The 17,515-nt window shown below is 41.9% G+C and overlaps 1 protein-coding gene across 1 annotated transcript; it reads right to left on the bottom strand.

The window, feature by feature from the left end:
• Window positions 1-1,375: 1,375 nt before the first annotated feature.
• LOC131239280 (LRR receptor-like serine/threonine-protein kinase RPK2) lies at window positions 1,376-6,582 on the bottom strand. The gene is made up of 2 exons (XM_058236902.1): window positions 2,855-6,582; window positions 1,376-2,059 (listed from the first exon to the last, which is right to left on the bottom strand). The coding sequence occupies exon 1, from the start codon at window positions 6,065-6,067 to the stop codon at window positions 2,936-2,938; it is 3,132 nt and encodes a 1,043-aa protein (XP_058092885.1). The 5' UTR covers window positions 6,068-6,582; the 3' UTR covers window positions 1,376-2,059; window positions 2,855-2,935.
• Window positions 6,583-17,515: the final 10,933 nt, after the last annotated feature.

The raw sequence follows: 17,515 nt of genomic DNA, 5'->3' as shown, positions 1-17,515 counted from the left end.
ATTGGAAAATTCTAACCATCGGGGCTTTTCTGTTAAATTTACAACCATTTATTTGTTGACCACATATCAGACGGTTATGATCATCCCGTTGAGATGTAATTTAGTGCATGGTCCATCTTCATTAAGATGCGACGGACTAGCCGTCGCTGGGGGCATACATGTAAACAAATCAATAGAGATACTTTCAAGTGTGTTTGGTTGCACCAAATGTTATGAAATTTCATGGTTAATCAATCCAATTTGGTTGAAAATAGGATGAATTCATGATATTTTGTGCTACCAAACACACCATTGGTCATGTAAAAGTACCAAAACACATGCATAGTAGTACAATCGAATGACCCGGGCTAACATGAGTCATTCGTAGTGGACCGAGTCAAGGTGTTAACTCACCGAGTCTTTGTTGATTCGATGATGAGTCTAGCAAGTCGGGGTGATGATAGGTTGGGTTGGCCCACAGGTCCATTGGTCCGGCCCGCTTATGAAGCAGGTTTGGTCAAGCTAAATGAATAAGCGGCTCGAGCTCAGGTTATAGATACAAACGTGCGTGCGTATGTATGTAGAGAAATAGTGTATGGAAACCCTTCAGTGCACCTAGTTGCATTTGGACTTGTTGGCACCAGCATCACCTATCTGGACCGTCCATTAGGTTCAGTCCACACTTCGTCCACTTCTCTATAAAATAACACCAAACAGATGGGCCTAAGCATCTGTGACTGGACTTATCTTCTGCGAACAATCTTGTCCATCCATTTGCATGCTACTGATTTTACAGTTTTGGATTATCCGTGTGGTGTGATTTTTCTTTTTACTTTTTTTTACTTTTTTTTTTTTTGCAAGGAAGCCTACAAATAGTCGACTAGATCTAATGGACGGTCCAAATATGTGATGTGTATGTCAACTAGTCCAAATGCAACTAAGTGTATGGAAAGGTTTTGGTGCATTTAGCTCACTAAATCATCATTTCTCATGTACGTATATAGTAATTCTTTAATTGGGCTAGGAGCCCAGATTTCATTCTAAAACCTGAGTGGGGTTGTGACCAATCTGGTCGGGTCGGGCTTGGGCTCGGTGAATTTTAAGCGGGTCGGTCGGGTCGTGCCGAAGATTAATGCACCCGTTTAGTAAATGGTTTGGGTCGGGTTGATTAGGGGTGACTCCAACTGCACAATCCCACACGCGCACATCTACATATGAGATTTGTTAGCCCCGAAACATACATATGGAACGTGTGACACACGGCATGGATGCTCTCCACACGTGTGGATGCATTATCATGCCGTCAAGAGAGAAATTCCCAAACAGATTGTCTATCCCTGTTAATTGCATTTACTGCTATTCCTATGAGTGCATTGCCAACTGCTAACTGCAGAGCTCAAACCAAAATACAGAACTCTAAAAATCAGGCTATTGTGAAATGGGCAATTGCATATCCAGCCGTTTGTTAAGGTGGGCCATACCAAATACCCAAAGATCCACTCATACGGATACGTCCATGGTTCCTCACACACATAGCAACACAAATCAAGCTGATGCATTATGCTTGGATGAGCTAACACCCTCTTCCTGAAATGGATAGCAGATGCAGATTTCTTGCAGCCACAGCTGATGAGAAATCAACTCACTAGCCAAAATCTGATTTCGATTCCGTTTACAGTACTTTTAGAACCGCAGCTCAAATCGCATGAACCGAATTGTGAATCAGGTAAATCACGAAATGAGTGGCTCACAAGCAATCCAATTTCACTGAGATTGCAATGAAATGGAAAATCGGCTGCCTTGCTTCAGCACCCAGCAAGCTGTTTGATCAGACACTGCAATCCCAAGTACTGGTTTTGGAATGTGACACAAACCAACACTCAGGCAATTGATTCTGCAGAAAACAAATAGAAAAGATTGTTAGCCAGGCTATTGAATCTAAGATCTCGAGCTTATTTACAGCTCCATACATAGGAAAAGCAACAGAGGAAAACATAGCAACCTCAGATGTAGAGGGAGAATTATCTGTGCATGTAGATTGCAGAGTAGAATAGATTTCTTGCATCAATCTTCTTGGTGCCTGCAGACGCTAGCATTCAGTCAGGACAATGAAGGCAAAGGACCCAAGAATCCAATTACAGAGTAATTCAGATTAGCAATCCTATAGAACAGTAGTTATACATTTGATTAGTGCTTGCATAAAGGATGTGTTTGGTTGCTCAATCTAACTGAATTGCAACAATCCGATTCAGTACGGAAGAAATGACCCAAGTGGGGGTGACCTGACCTTTTAATTACAATTCCATGCATTTCAAATTGGGGCTGAGAAGGTAGGAATTTCAATTTGGGGGTCAGATCCTCATTTGGTAAGCAATCAGGCTAGCCCCACTTCAGTCATTTCCCCTATACTGGATCTATTTATTGCAATCCAATTCAACCGAGCATCCAAATGCTACCTAATTGAATTAAAAAATCCAACTCGATATGGCATGACATCCGATGCCAGAATGTGGGTGTGGGAACACTGATTTTCCAGGGAGTTTCATGCAATGGAAGCTTATGAAGGAATTTTAATATCATTAACTATTATTTACTTTCTATCTCCATGAAATATCAGCGACTTGCATATTGCTGGGATACCTAAAATGTGAAGTTCTACATTGCAAACTGAATTGAAGAAATTCTAGCTAAAGAAAGCTTTCTACAAGATTACTACCAAATCTGTAATGGCGTAGCATTTCAAGTTTTTCCACTACACTTTCTACATTAGAATGTTATCTGGAAAATGGAGTCAAGAGAGACTCGAAAATCAGCCATCATAAGATAGAAGGAGATGAAAATTAAATAGGAGTTTATGAAAGACGAATGCACTCACATCAACATTGTGGATTTCTTAACTTTTCTGGACCGTGATCATCTGGACAATGTCCCAACACTCATGATCACAAGTTCGATTTCAAGAGCTCTTAAACTGTTTCAATCTATCCACAACCTGCCTCATTGAAGGCCGAATGGCGAGTGACTCGACGGTGCATGCCAGTGCAAGCTTCAACATCCCAACCAGATGATCCTGGGGCCCTGTTTCCCACATGGACGGAGAGAAAAGATCGGATGGGCGCCCCTCCTTGATCAGCAACTTCCCCCATGCAACAATATTAAACCCGTTCCCATACTCTGAGAACGACGGATCAAGAGACCTCTTCCCTGATATCAGTTCCAAAAGCACAACCCCGAAGCTGTAAACATCTGCCTTGTCAGAGACCCTGCAAGTGGTCGCATACTCAGGCGCAACATACCCAAATGTGCCAGCCACATCCGTCGTAGCATGGGTCTCAGACACTTCAAGAAGTCTAGCCAATCCGAAATCTGACAGATATGCATTCAGGCCTTCGTCGAGCAGGATGTTGCTTGGCTTGATGTCACGGTGAACTATCCTAGGGATGCAAGAGTAGTGAAGGTAGGCCAATGCATGGGCCACATCTAGAGCAATTTTGTGAATAACGGGCCACCGCACGTTTTTATCAGATCTCTCGTGAATGAAGGTTTCTAGATTCCCGCCCGGTAGATAATTGTAGATCAGAAATGTCTCTGCTTCTCCCATGTGGTAGCCAATAAGAGTAACGAGGTTCTTGTGGCGGATCCTTCCTAATGTTCTGATCTCCGCATCGAATTGTTGAAGGCCTTGAAATCTACCCATGGACAGCCTCTTCACAGCTACTAAGAAGCCAGGGACCAGCTCTGCCTTGTAGGTAGCTCCAAACCCACCCGTTCCAATCAAATTTGTGATGCTGAAATTCCCCGTCGCTCTAATAACACCGTCGTAATTCAGCTCTGTGGGAGCATCCATAAACGTCACGACAACTTTCCGTCTTAGGCTGGTGAGCCTACCAAGCTTTCTCCTTCCAAAAACAAGGACTAGAATCAGCACTACAAGAACAGAGACTATCACAGAGGCAGAAGCTACCAGTGCTATCACAAACGACTTCAATTTACTACTTCGACCACCCCATCTTCGGACTTCGAGTGGAAATGGGAGACCAGCGGGCGGCGAGGAGTTCGAATCCGGACAGTGTTGCGCAAAGGAATTTCCCTTGAAGGAATCACAGTTGCCAGAATGTTCAAGATGTGGTATGTTACCAGAAAGGTTGTTGAATGAAACATCTAGTTTCATAAGATTGGAAAGCAACGAGAAGGATGAAGGGATTTCGCCAGAAAGCTTGTTGTGATCAAGCAACATGGTTTCAAGATCTGAGGCATTTGCCAAACTGGTGGGGATTTTACCAGTTAGAGCATTTCTAGAGAGATCCAAAACCGAAAGAGATGCCAACTGTCCTAGTTTGATAGGGATTTCTCCAGTTAAGCCATTCCCCCCAAGAAGAACCCATTTCAAATTCCTCAGTGTCACGAGCTGATCGGGTAACGTTCCATTCAATCTATTATCTCTCAAGTCAAGGCGTTCAAGAATTTGTAAGTCACCAATTCCGGGAGGGATCGGCCCACTAAGCTGATTAGATGCTGCTTCCACACTCTTTAGCTGCAAGCAGCTAACAATCGACCGTCCGTTTATTCCACCTGATATCTGATTAACACTCAGATTAACTGCAAAGCCTTGCACACCATTACAATCCATAAAAAGCTCGATTGGAAGTGACCCATTAAAATGATTGTTATTCAGGAGTAACCCATACGACCATTTGAACTGTTTTGATAGAAAATAATTTCCTAATGAGAACGACGGTAACGGCCCCACTAAAGTATTCCAGCTAAAATCATGAAGAACCACAAAACTCACATTCAAAATCGATCCAAACGGGCTGTTCATCCAAGCACTAGAAAGCAGAGCAGCAAATTTTTCATCTTCGAACAGATTAACACTTGAATTACAACTAGTCTTACTGATTTCCGGCAGAGACCCAGATAGCGAATTGTGGCTAACATTCAAGTAATTCATACACTGAATCTGTAACTGAAATGGAACTGATCCCTGCAATTCATTTGAACTCAAATCCAAGAATGAAAGATTCCGACACATACCGAGCCCTTCTGGTATTATCCCATCAATATAATTCTGCCCGAGATTTAGTATCCGTAATCCACACTGTTCATTCCAGTTGCCTGGCAATCGACCGTTGAGATTCGCCCTCGGAGCCCAAAGAACTTCAAGAGCTAGAATAGAAAGTATCTCGAAAGGAATCCCGTGCACGAAAGCATTGAATTCTCCTCGAGCATTCACTGCCGAATCAACGGCAGAATCAAACTCAGCCAAATTCGTCAAAACAAGAACTGAGAGCTTACTGCAGTTTGCAAGCTCTGTCGGGATCCTTCCAGTTAGACTGTTCCTTGAAACATCTAGAATCCGAAGCTCAGAAATCCGTCCAATCTCAGGTGGAATCCGACCTTCGATAATGTTCCCATCAATCAACAGCGACCGCAGATTCGAGCAGTTCCCAATTTCCGGTGGGATCTTACCGATCAAGTAATTACTCGAGACCCGCAGATGAGCAAGCGACCCGCACCAGCTCGAAGGGTTCACATGGATCCCGCCCGAGAGCAGATTATACGAAAGATCGATGGACTCGATCCTGGAGAATCCGATCAGATCCTCAGGGATCGGTCCTGATAGCGAATTGCGGGAGAGATTCACAAACCGGAGGGACGGAATGCGGGCGATCTGCAGCGGAACCTGCCCAGAGAAGTTGTTACCTTGAAGCTCGAGAACCTCGAGCGATTGGAGCCGTCCAATGTCCTCGGGAATCTCGCCGTGGAACGAATTGTGGGGGACAGAGAGGATCCGGAGCGATGAGAGATTCCCGATGGAGGGTGTCAGAATCCCGGCGAGACCGGCGCCGTTTCCGGTGAGATTGAGAGAAATAACTCTGCCGGAGGATCCATCGCAGGCGACGCCGTGCCAATCGCAGTGAGGCTTGAGTGTGGGGTCCCAATCTGAGAGGAGATTTGGAGGGTTGGATTCAACGGAGGATTTGAAGCTGAGTAGAGAAATCGTGTCCGGATGAGAATCGACGGCTGTGATCGGTTTTGAGAAGAAAGAGACAAGTAATGAGAAGAAGGTGAGATGGAGAAAGGCCATTTTCGAGAATTTGAGGGGCGAATGTCGCAACTGAAGTGAAGTTTTGGGTTTGGATTTTAAAGTTTTGAGGGTGTAAATGTTCAAAATGACGGAATGCTGCAGCGATGACTAGATTTTCGCTTGAAGGTGGTGAGATTTTGGACGAGAAAATGAAGCAGCGGTGGCAAGAATTGAAGCCGGGCCGAGATTTTGCAGTGGTGGGGGCGAGATTTTAGTGGAGAAATGGCGGAGAGGACAGTGGATGGAGGTAGGGGCGAGATTTTGGCGAGATTAGATGAGGTTAGGGACGAGATTTTGGCTGGGAGATGTTACAGGAGGTGAGATTTTGATGGAGGAGATGCTGCAGCTGCTACAAAAGTTTTGGCCGGGAAAAGGAGAGAGAAGAGGGTATCTTTTCGTTTTGAGTTTTCTTCCATTCCCCTCTTTCTCTGTAGTTTGCCACACTTTAGTAAATGATGAATTGTTGGGTCTCACAGGCTTTATTTCGGTAATCCAAACCGTTGATCTGATTAGATCCAACCTGGATGGGGAGTGTTCTGAAAATGGATGGTTTAGATCAATGATCTAACCATTTGTAGTATAATCAGTACATGATGTTCATTTCTCTAGCCATTGAAGCATCGTGTGGCAAAAGGGACGCAGATTGGGTACTGGCCAGTACCCACTTAGACGGTGCTCTGTGGACGTCACCATAATAAATGTGTTTTATCCACACCGTTCATCCATTTTCCAACTTATTTTAATGCATGAGCCTAAAAATAAGCCCGATCCAAATCTCACGTGGACGAACGCTCACCGTTAAAAACTTCTTATAGGCACGAAAGTTTTGGATGAAGCTGATTTTTGGGTTTTCCCTTCATCTAAGCGTATGACCTAATCAACAGATTGGATGGCAAACAAAACATTACAGTGGGCCATGGGAAGTTTTTAATGGTGGGCGTTCAATCACTGTTTTTTTAATGGTGGGATCTACTTGAGATTTCGATCCATCCATCTCGATTTTTGAGTTCATGCCTAAAACGACCTAGAAAAATAAATGTATGGCATGGATAAAACACATATACCATGGTGGGCCTTACAGAGCACCGTCCAGTAGCCACCCGGCTACTCACAGGCAATCCCCCTTCGGTCAAAAGTGGAAACGGATTGGCTACTCCCCCTGACACCAGCCAATGTCTAGTAAACGTTGCTACGTGGGTCACACCATGATGTATGTGTTTCATCCATGCCGTCCATCTATTTTTACAGGTCATTTTACAGATGACTCCAAAAATGAGATATATCCAAATCCTAAATGGACCACATTAAAAGAAACAGTGTTGAATGAGGGTCGACCATTAAAAACATTTGGGGTGCATAAAAGTTTTGGATCAACCCGATCTTTGTTTTTTCTCTTCATCTGGGCCTGTATGACCTAATCAACAGATTGGATGTCAAATATACAGTATAGTGGGCCGTAGGAGGATTTTAATGGTGGATATCAGATCACTATTGTTTTCATGTGGTGAGGTCCACCTGAGATTTATATCCATCTCAATTTTGGTAGAAAGCCATGAAATGATCTTTAAAAATGGATGAAATAAATACATCATGGTAGGGCCCACAGAGCACCGACCATCAGCCACGGAGCTGGTGGCAGGGGAGTAGCCAATCCGTTTCCATCAAAAGTGATGTTTTTAAGAGGTATGGGTAATATTAGGCAATGAGGGTGGAACCCACTTGATGGATGGTCGGTATCATGATGGATCATTTTTTAGCAGGATGCGGATTGCGTACTACCCCGCCTCTCCCTAGTCACAAACGGGCAGTTTCATAAGCTGGCTCACCTTGATGCATCTGTTTATCCACGCCGTCCATTACTTTATTCAAATCATTTTAAGATATAATCCCAAAAATGAGGCAGATCCAACGCTCAAATGGACCACACCAAATAATAACTTGGGTTGCATTAAATGTAAAAGTAATAAGTGGTGTGGTCCATGAGCGTTAGATCTGCCTCGTTTTTATGCTCATACCTTAAAGTGATCTAATAAAAGAAATGGACGGCATGGATAAATAGATAGATTATGGTGGGCCACCCCACGGAACTGACTGTTCGTGTCTGGGGAAGGGCGGGGTAGGACGCAATCCGCGTACTTTTTACTTTTTAGCATGATTGATACATACCATACATTTCGCTAAAGATCAGAGTAACTTTGTCTTCTTTTTGTGGTCCTTGAGATCTATGGAAAATCAAAGTGGGACCCAGATGTAGATGGTCAAGTTCAGTGGTCGGACCATTTTAGCACGGACATAAGAGGACCAAAGGCATTGATTGGACGGCTAGGATCACTTGACTGATTTGTTATGAGGGGAACGGACTATTAGGGTGGAACTCCCAGAATGGATGGTTTAGATCAGTGATTATTAACCTTGTACATAAATGGCCCACCTTATACACGAAAAATAGCCCAACAAGAAAAAGGTTGGGAATTTCTGATTGGATGCCTGTGATCATAGAATCCCCATAATTTCTCCATCTAAAGACGGGACCCACGGTTTGGACGGTCTCGATTGACGTAGATGTCCGTCAAATCTACTATGATGCTCTGCCACAAATCAGTAAATTATGATAAACGCACATGCTGGAGAATTGCTGCACCCTCGTGATTTTCTGTACTCTTTTAACCCCAGGTTTGGAATCTTACCAACCATGGTCGGAATGCCGGGAAGCGTCAGATTCCGGCGAGAAGACAGAACTCCAGCCGGCGAGAGCGGTGTCAGTACGCTGTTGTCACATGTGTCACATGGAACAAACAATCCAACGGTAAAAAGGTTGCAAGCTTTCATCACCTCATAAATAAGGGAATGTCAATGATGAAATTGTTCATCTAACCCTTGTGGGACCCACCAGGGATTAGTCCCACTCATTTTTGGGGAGGCTTATTTTGGACCGTTCATCAGGTTGGCGCAAAGACCAAACTCAGATAGATGATCCTGACCGTCCGATTGGTGGCCTACAAATTGAGTGTTGATGGTCATGATCATAGATTGTAGCCCAACCAATGCTAATCATTCAACCAAATAGATCCAGGCCATTGAACGTGTGCCTAAAAATCAAGCTAGGCCGCTCATCATATGGGCCACACGAGCCTTGGGATAAATGGACGGTTAAAAGAGCACTACACTCCTGTGGCTCATTCTCCTCACATGTGGCATGCGCAGACCATCTTCTGAGTGGAGTTTTTGGATGATGCTCATCCACAACCGGTCAGCTATTTGGACGGTCCCGATTGTTCCGTAACTATGCCATATGTACGGTTGAAAAGTCCCTGCTATTTTTCAAATGGCCATGAACTATCACATGAGTCTAGCCATTGAGAAGAATGAGAAATGGTCTACATTTAATGTGGAGTATATTCAACGTGATGAGCAGTCTGCCTGATTTTGGGCCAGCGCGGGGCTTCAGTGGATCGACTGTTACACCTAGATCGGTGGATCCTCGACTGTGGGGCCCACCATGATGTATGTACCTTACATCCACTCCGTCCATCCGTTTGTACAGCTCATTTTAGGGCATGACCCCAAAAATGAAGCAGACCCAAATCCCAGGTGGACCAAACCAGAAGAAACATTGGTGATCGAAGACCACCATTAAAAACTCCTTGGAGGCCAAATGAATGTTTATTTGACATCCAACCTGTTTATGAGGTCACAAAGACCCTAATGAAGGGACCACACAAATATCAGCCTAATCCAAAACTTTTGCAGCCCACTAGTAGTTTTTAATGGTCAATAACAACTGTTTCCTCTAATGTGGTCCACCTGCTCTAAAATTATCTGTAAAAACAGACGGACGGTATGGACGTAAGCCACATACATCAAGGTGGGCCCCACAGGGATCCACCAACCTCCAACTAAGCGGCCTCATTTGGGCCAGGGCATATACATGAACGGACCGTTTGGATTGATTCGTATACATAAAAATGTCTGTGTTGTGTACGTGCAAGAGCATGGATTTTCATACTCAGCCAGAGAATCATGTGATTTCTTTTTCAATTATTATTATTAATTAAAATATTAATGCTGCTCTTCCAGAGGGAGATGTGGCCTAGAGAGAGTTTCCCCATGCAAGTGGGTTTTTTGTCAGTGGACCCATGGATTTTTTGTTTGGAAGCTCCTCATGGCCCACTTAAAAGAAACAACAAAAGAGCTGTCCTCCCTCTCTCTCATGTCCCAAGCACATGGTGACAAAGTTCAAAAAGCTTAAAGAAATAATAGAAAGGCACCACTCTTTTTCTTCCTTCGTGATTCAAACGTCCACATCATGGGGGCCATTCACACGCCCATACATCCCCCTCAGTCTATTTCTACACTTACCAAGTTAGTAAAAAACTACTTTTCTCCCCTTCAAATCTTCTCTTTTCTCATGGGTCAAGACCATCGATTAACCATACATGCACGGTGGGCCATGAGATTGTTACATATATAATTAGATATGATATATGAACCAAACAAGCATGGTTTTTAGACTCGGTGATTCAGATCAACTCATCTCGACTCAAGTCATGACTCATCTGGGTCCGGGTCCTTACCTCAGTGGTAGACTCTGAGAAGTTTCAACACGACGTCTTGGGTTCGATACCTATAGGTAGCGAAATCCCACTATGGCATGCGTGGGTGTGTGTCAGGTGTGTGTGTTAAAAAGAAAAAAGATAAAAAAAAGTCATGACTCATCTATGTCAGCAGTTTATCGGCCCGACTTTTCCGACCCGGCTGGTGACTCATGGTATCGAACCAGATTAGATAATACTAAATCCGAGTCAACTCCAATGAGTCATGTCAACCTCACTTGCATTTTGAAACCAAGCAAGCTAACTTCGCACCCAATGCGAAAATATAAATCATAAGTGCTCTCATATTCTGAAATTCTCTAGTTGTGTTTGGCACCCCATATTCAAAATCCCTTGTAATAAAAAAAGAGTTATGTACTTAAAGTATGTAGTATATAGGGAGGAGTTTGAATTTAATTACTAAATCAACTTTAATATCCTCAAGTAACATATACATGTGGTGTTTGACATAATGATTATAATAAGCACATTGAAATATATACTTTGGTCAAAAGTAATGAAATTCCAAGCCTTAGGTGGGACACAAGCATGGGATCACTATTGAGCGACTGACCAACATTTTTTTCACGATTAATTTATATGGTCAATGTTTCTATTGAAGTAATTTTAGCGACATAGTTGATAATCTTATTATTTTGAAATATTATTAGTGGGCTACTTGTGTAATGAATTACTATCTTATGGTCTATATATTACACATGCAACTCTCCTGTCTTTAAAATGAGTAAAATAAAGAGATTGTGAAACTCATCAAAAATAAAAATTTGAAATTTGTAATAAAAAACACCCTCTAATCTACCTTACCAAACAACCAATAAATTCAAAATATCTTCAAGTCCCTCCAAATCCATAGTGCCAAATGCCCTCTAGTACTTTGGATCTGCCTCTTTTTTTGACTCATTCCCTAAAATGTGGGTAGGGTAAACTAGATGGATGACACGGATAAGTAACTCACATCGGGTGGGCCCCACAAATTTAAGTCAAGCTTGTTAATACTTTTTAAAAACTAGTTTTTGAGGTGAGAATGCTCACCTATTTCCATCTCCTTCAAACACCTCCAAAATTCATTATTACCTACTTACCTATATTTATCAGGTAAATTGTAAATCTAACGGCTCCTAAAAAAGATAAAGAATGCTCCAATACTCTCAAAGCACCATAAGTTCATCTGTCCATTGATCTTGGTTAGGTTCAAAGCTCATTGATGGGCCACAATGCAACATCACACCCTATATGAAAGTATTACTGATATGTTAAGTAATATTGAATATTGAGGGAGATACTATCTGCATCAAAAAAGGTCTAACAAAAAGTTTTATCCATGTATTTGTTAGGACCCATCATGGATTACTTATAATTACGAAGGATTCCTTTCGTTAGGCAATCCGAGCCAATCATCCATGGTGTAGAGAAAGGATCACTAAAAAAATAAAACCAAATTAAAGATACATCAGATCATCTTACTGCCATAAACAGGCTATTAAAGATACATCAGATCATCTGACTACCGTAAACAAGCTATTGATCCATAATCACTCCTCATTGATAATCCTAACCCTTAGATTCTTTTTGAAGTTGAATGCAGGACATTGAATTTTTATTCTTTATTTTAAATTGATCCCCATATACTTGTGGTTCCAATCATCCGTTATGTTACACTCAATTCAATCAAACTAGATCACTCGGGTGACGGATCATCTAGATTGGATACACGTGTGTGTGAGTGGGATGTGTGGGTGTGCCAAAGTCTACTTGACTTAAGGGTTGATTGAATTGTTTATGTCCCCTTCTTTGAGACAAATATATTAGAGACTGGGATTGGAGATCTAGAGTACTCTTGACTACCAATATTGCTCTCCGGTCAGGCGACTAGTGAAAGGAAATGAGGTAAATCATTTCAAATAAGTTTTTTTTTTTTGCCCCGTGACAATAGACGTGAGTTTATGGACTTAAGACTTATTCTTTCACCAATACTTTAAGTTCAAAACAATTTTCGAATGAATAAAAATATATATTCAAATTAAATATAGGGCCTGTTTGGTTTTCAGCCTCAAGTGTAATTACGGTGTAAATGAGTAATCATTATTTACCAAGGTAATTACTTTCATCTACCTTCATCTTTCCCCATGCTGACTTGACCGGTAACTTTTTAAGCACTCAAATGCCCTATGACAATAGACATGAGTTTAAGGACTTAAGACTTATTCTTTCACCAATACTTTAAGTTCAAAACAATTCTCAAATGAATAAAAATATATATTCATATTAAATATAGTAGAATATTGTCAATTTCATTAAATATTATAAAATAATATTTATTACAACTGACAACTTACGAGACAACCAAATGAATAAACATAAATGAAAAGTAATAAATACCTAATATGCTTATCGAAACAGAAAAATTGAAATGGGTGTGATAAACTAAATTGGAACTTACATGACCATGATATACAACTTAATATTGTAGAAAGACTATCTTTACTCCTAAGATACTGTAGTAGGAGCCCCTAGTCAATAGCTATAAACTAAGTTAAACTAGGCTAAGAAAAATAAATAAAAGATAAGTTGAAGTGTTTGGTATAGAACTCTGAGCTCTTCTTCAATTGCTTATTTTTCTAACTTCCCGAGGTGATGAAAACCCTCGTTAGGGTTTCTTTCTTGTTTCTGGATCCTTCGCGCTTACGTCGCTGCCTTTCTGTCAAAATATTTCTTCTTAAAAGATCTTAAAATTCTCAAACAAAAAGATCTCTAAGAAGTTTGATGCGCAAGCTGCATTGTTCGCCACCACTCGAGAAGCAAAAGATTAGAGAGTCAAGGCGGAAAATACATGCATAGATAGTGGTCTAATGACAAAGGCCGACGACGGAAGCTCGGGATAAAGCCGTATGATGCGGAAGTCTCACGTACGGTTCCCTGAGAAGGAAGTGGCTACCTACTGAAGCTTCGACCAACCACCACTGGTCAATTCCAAAAAGATCTCTGAGAAGTGTGATGTCGCTGGGTCTCAAATTGTCACTCCTATACGTAAATGTTGTCCTAAAGGATCTGAATTGGTTAAGAGAACATCTAGCCCTAAATTTGATCATGGTCATTCATTCAAGTACCCGAGTGTAGATTACTCAGTTCCTAACTGTAGGAGTGGAAGGTGACACCTGATACTGATCATAAGTGGGCCATATCCGGTAAATAGAGACATCCCATTCTCTTGATTCTAATATGACTGACGAAATCACTTTATTTCTTCCTATCTCCTTGATTAGTGAGCTATACCCGTCCGATAGTAATCCATTATCGCGGGCAAGTCATATCATTCTTCGAGCCTCATACCCGTTCTTCCCATTCCAATTGGATCATGGTTGTGGACCCAACTCAGATGATGTGCCCGTCTCTCCATATCCAAGTTCAAGTTGAGACTAGGTTTGCTTGGACACCAATTTGATCCTCAGGTCTTTAGAATCTCTTGGAATGCTATAGTATCTACAAATATTTCTGGGAAGATTTCTCATTTTAAAAGGACCGTTAGAGACAACAGCTCTGATAGAACCATAGCCAAATTCATGTAAAGGCCTGCTCTTCGACGGGTCTTTTATAAACGTAACACGCACCCTGCTTCATTAATGAACACGATAATCATAATCACGTGTCCTATGCTGATTGCTCTCTGATAGACAGGCACAGTGCATTTACATGTATGACATATTGCATATCATCGAAGGGAACACGAGCAATGAAAAAATATCTCTTATGCCAGTTGCAATCTCGTGATGTCATCGTGGTTGGCTTTGATTGCTAGTTGAAAATGGGTGTAAACGCGTTCAAGCTTAGTTTCTTATGACGGTGGCCCATATAGGATAGAGTCCATAAGATGGTCGGTCTGACCATTGGACCGCTCACTATATGGGCCCCAGTAGATACGACAATTGTTGGATCCATCCACAACGTGGCCCGTGGAAAAAGACAATCAGTCAATATCAACCATTCATACAGCCGAAGTGGATAACGTGTTACCCCGGTAACACATTGGTGGGTTTTACCTTTACCGTGGGCCTCACCTTGTTGATTCATCATATATCCATGCCGTCCATTCATTTCCCCCTATTAGTTTAAGACATGGTCCTAAAAATTAACCATATCAAAATCTCAAGTGGACCATACCACAAGAAACAGTAGTGATTGAACGCCCACCATTAAAAACTTCCTAGAGCGCCCACTGTAATATTTATTTACCATCTAACCTGTGTATAAGGTCAACAAACTTACATCGAGGGAAAATACAAAGATTGGCTCGATCCAAAATTTCCGTAGCCCATAAAAAGCCTCTTTGGTCATTTATCATTGTTTCTAGTAATGTGGTTCACCTGAGATTGATATGCATGAGTTGGGTCCTTACTCTTGCCCCGGTGTTAGACTCACGAGAGTTTCAACACCAGGGGTTCGAGTAGCCATATATAGGTGGTGAAATCCCACTCTTGTGTGGTAAAAATAAAATAAAATATCTTCATGAGTTTTGGACCGAATCTTAAAGATGAGCTGGAAAAATAGATGGACAGCGTGAATATTCAAAATATTCATCGAGGTGGGCCCCACACGGTAAGGGTAACACCTACTAAGGGAAACGGACTGGCTACTCCCCCTGACTCCATCCCTTGGCTGGTGGTCGGTGCTATGTGGGCCCCACCATGTTGTATGTGTTTCATCCATTCTGTTCATCCATTTTTACAGATCATTTAAGCTTGATCCCATATATGAGAGTGATATAAATTTCAAGTGGACTACACCACATTAAAACAATATTGATTGGATATCCACCATTAAAGTCCTCATAAGGCCCGCTGTACTGTTTATTTGACATCCAATCAGATTGATTAGGTCATACAGGCCCAGATTAAGGGAAAAAACAAAAATCAGCATGATCCAAAACTTTTATACCCCCCAAATTTTTTAATGTTTGACCCTCATTCAACACTATTTCCTGTAATGTGGTCCACTTGAGATTGAGATATACCTTATTTTTGGTCTCATGTCTTAAAATAATATGTGAAAATAGATGTACAGCATGGATGAAACACATACATCATGATGGGGCCCATAGAGCACCGACCAACAGCCATTGGTCGGTGTCAGGCGGAGTAGCCAATCCGTTTCCCCTACTGAGGCGTTACCCCGTAACGCCTAATCTGCTCCCTCCAGCCAAGTGGGCCATCCATGCCGGTGCTCATATACATACATGACGAACATGTGACATGTAGACGTGCATTCATGTAACGTACATGTGAGATGATGGAGGGAATCGTTTCTGCATGGGAGTCTGCAGCTCTGAGCCATTACAAAAATCAAGGACAGCTCGAATACATAGGCAGGCACGGGAGCATGTCCATGAGAGACATGAGCCAGGAATCGAGCTGAATGTTTTTTATCCTACCTAGAGGTTTGCTAGCTCCACACGTCTACATTCACCTTTACACGCATCACACGTGCCATCTTGACAAGAAAGTGGAACATCTGAGCGGTTCAAAAGGTGGGTCTTTCTGAGAAGACCATTATATGTGAAAAAAATCAGATGGGACTAGCTGAGTCGGAAGGTCAAAGATGTATATTGATTGTGGTCCGTTGAAAAGGTAGTTTTAAACGGTCTTACACTCTCGTACGTGGTTGGCCTACTGGCATCTTTTTTGCGTGTGTACATCTTCACTGCAGGGAAGACCTTATGCACTGGTCAGATGTCCCACGTACTTGCCAGTTTGCCACGTGTCCTGCGTGGAAATGAGCTTTGGGAGGAAACTATATACTCTCTCTCTAGCCGGAAAAGATTCCAACATGGTGAAAGAGTAAAACTATGATACTCTGGTATGGTGTGATAGATTATACGCAGGCACTTAAAAATTACTTAGAAACTGCATACGTAGCATACAAGTTAAATTAAACTGTACAAATTTTGATTTTCGGTTTAGACGTATCCTGAACCTAAGATTACGTTTTATTTGATTATCGGACTATGGAATTGTTGGGTATCTTTTGGACCGTTAAAACTGAAAACTATCCAACGGCCCTATTTCAACAAAAAGGTGTCCGAGAATCAAAGGTAGAATGGTTCAACCAATCTGATTTTGGGAATGTGACTTAGTTCCAGTACGTTCCATATTTTTTTTCGGTTCGGTTTAAGTTAATGCATGCCACGTGTATAACTTCTAAGTGCCTGAGCATGAAGCATCATACGCTTCCAGAGTATCATATAACTCCCAATGATCCATTGACAAACATGTGGGACCCAGCCCTAGTGATCATGCGCCCCAGGGTGTGGAATGCAGCTGCATGGAGCCCAGATCTAGTGATCAGAATCGTCCATCTGGTTGACTTCAACTCCGATCTAGAAACGGTGGGCCATCTCTCATGGAAACGATCCAAGAACTAAAATTTCACGTAGTCCTTCGGACTACGAAATCGTCCAAAGACCCGTGAGTTGCAACCGCAAAAGACGTTACTGTAGGTTCTAATCAATCTAGAGGGTGCACATGAGACAGTGAACCATCTTTTCACAGTATACAGAGGCAGGTTTCTTTTCATTCTGGACCGTCCATCTAGATGTACCTACTGTAGATGGAAATTTCTTCAAAATACACATAGATTGAACGATTCTATTCATCTATTCAGCTGCCTTCAATCCAACGGTGAAAAACAAAAATGAATTAAGCTCGATGGTCATTGCATAAAATTAATTAAAAGTATATACGATTTGGCATCTAGACCATTCATGATAGGGGACAAAATATGGACGGTCCCGATTTATGTATCATCCTTACATTTGTACTGTACTACATAAACGCCCACCATA

Source organism: Magnolia sinica, chromosome 3 (genome assembly GCF_029962835.1).
Source record: "Magnolia sinica isolate HGM2019 chromosome 3, MsV1, whole genome shotgun sequence".
NCBI classification, from domain to species: Eukaryota; Viridiplantae; Streptophyta; class Magnoliopsida; order Magnoliales; family Magnoliaceae; genus Magnolia; species Magnolia sinica.
This window is presented reverse-complemented; position numbering and strand designations above follow the sequence as displayed.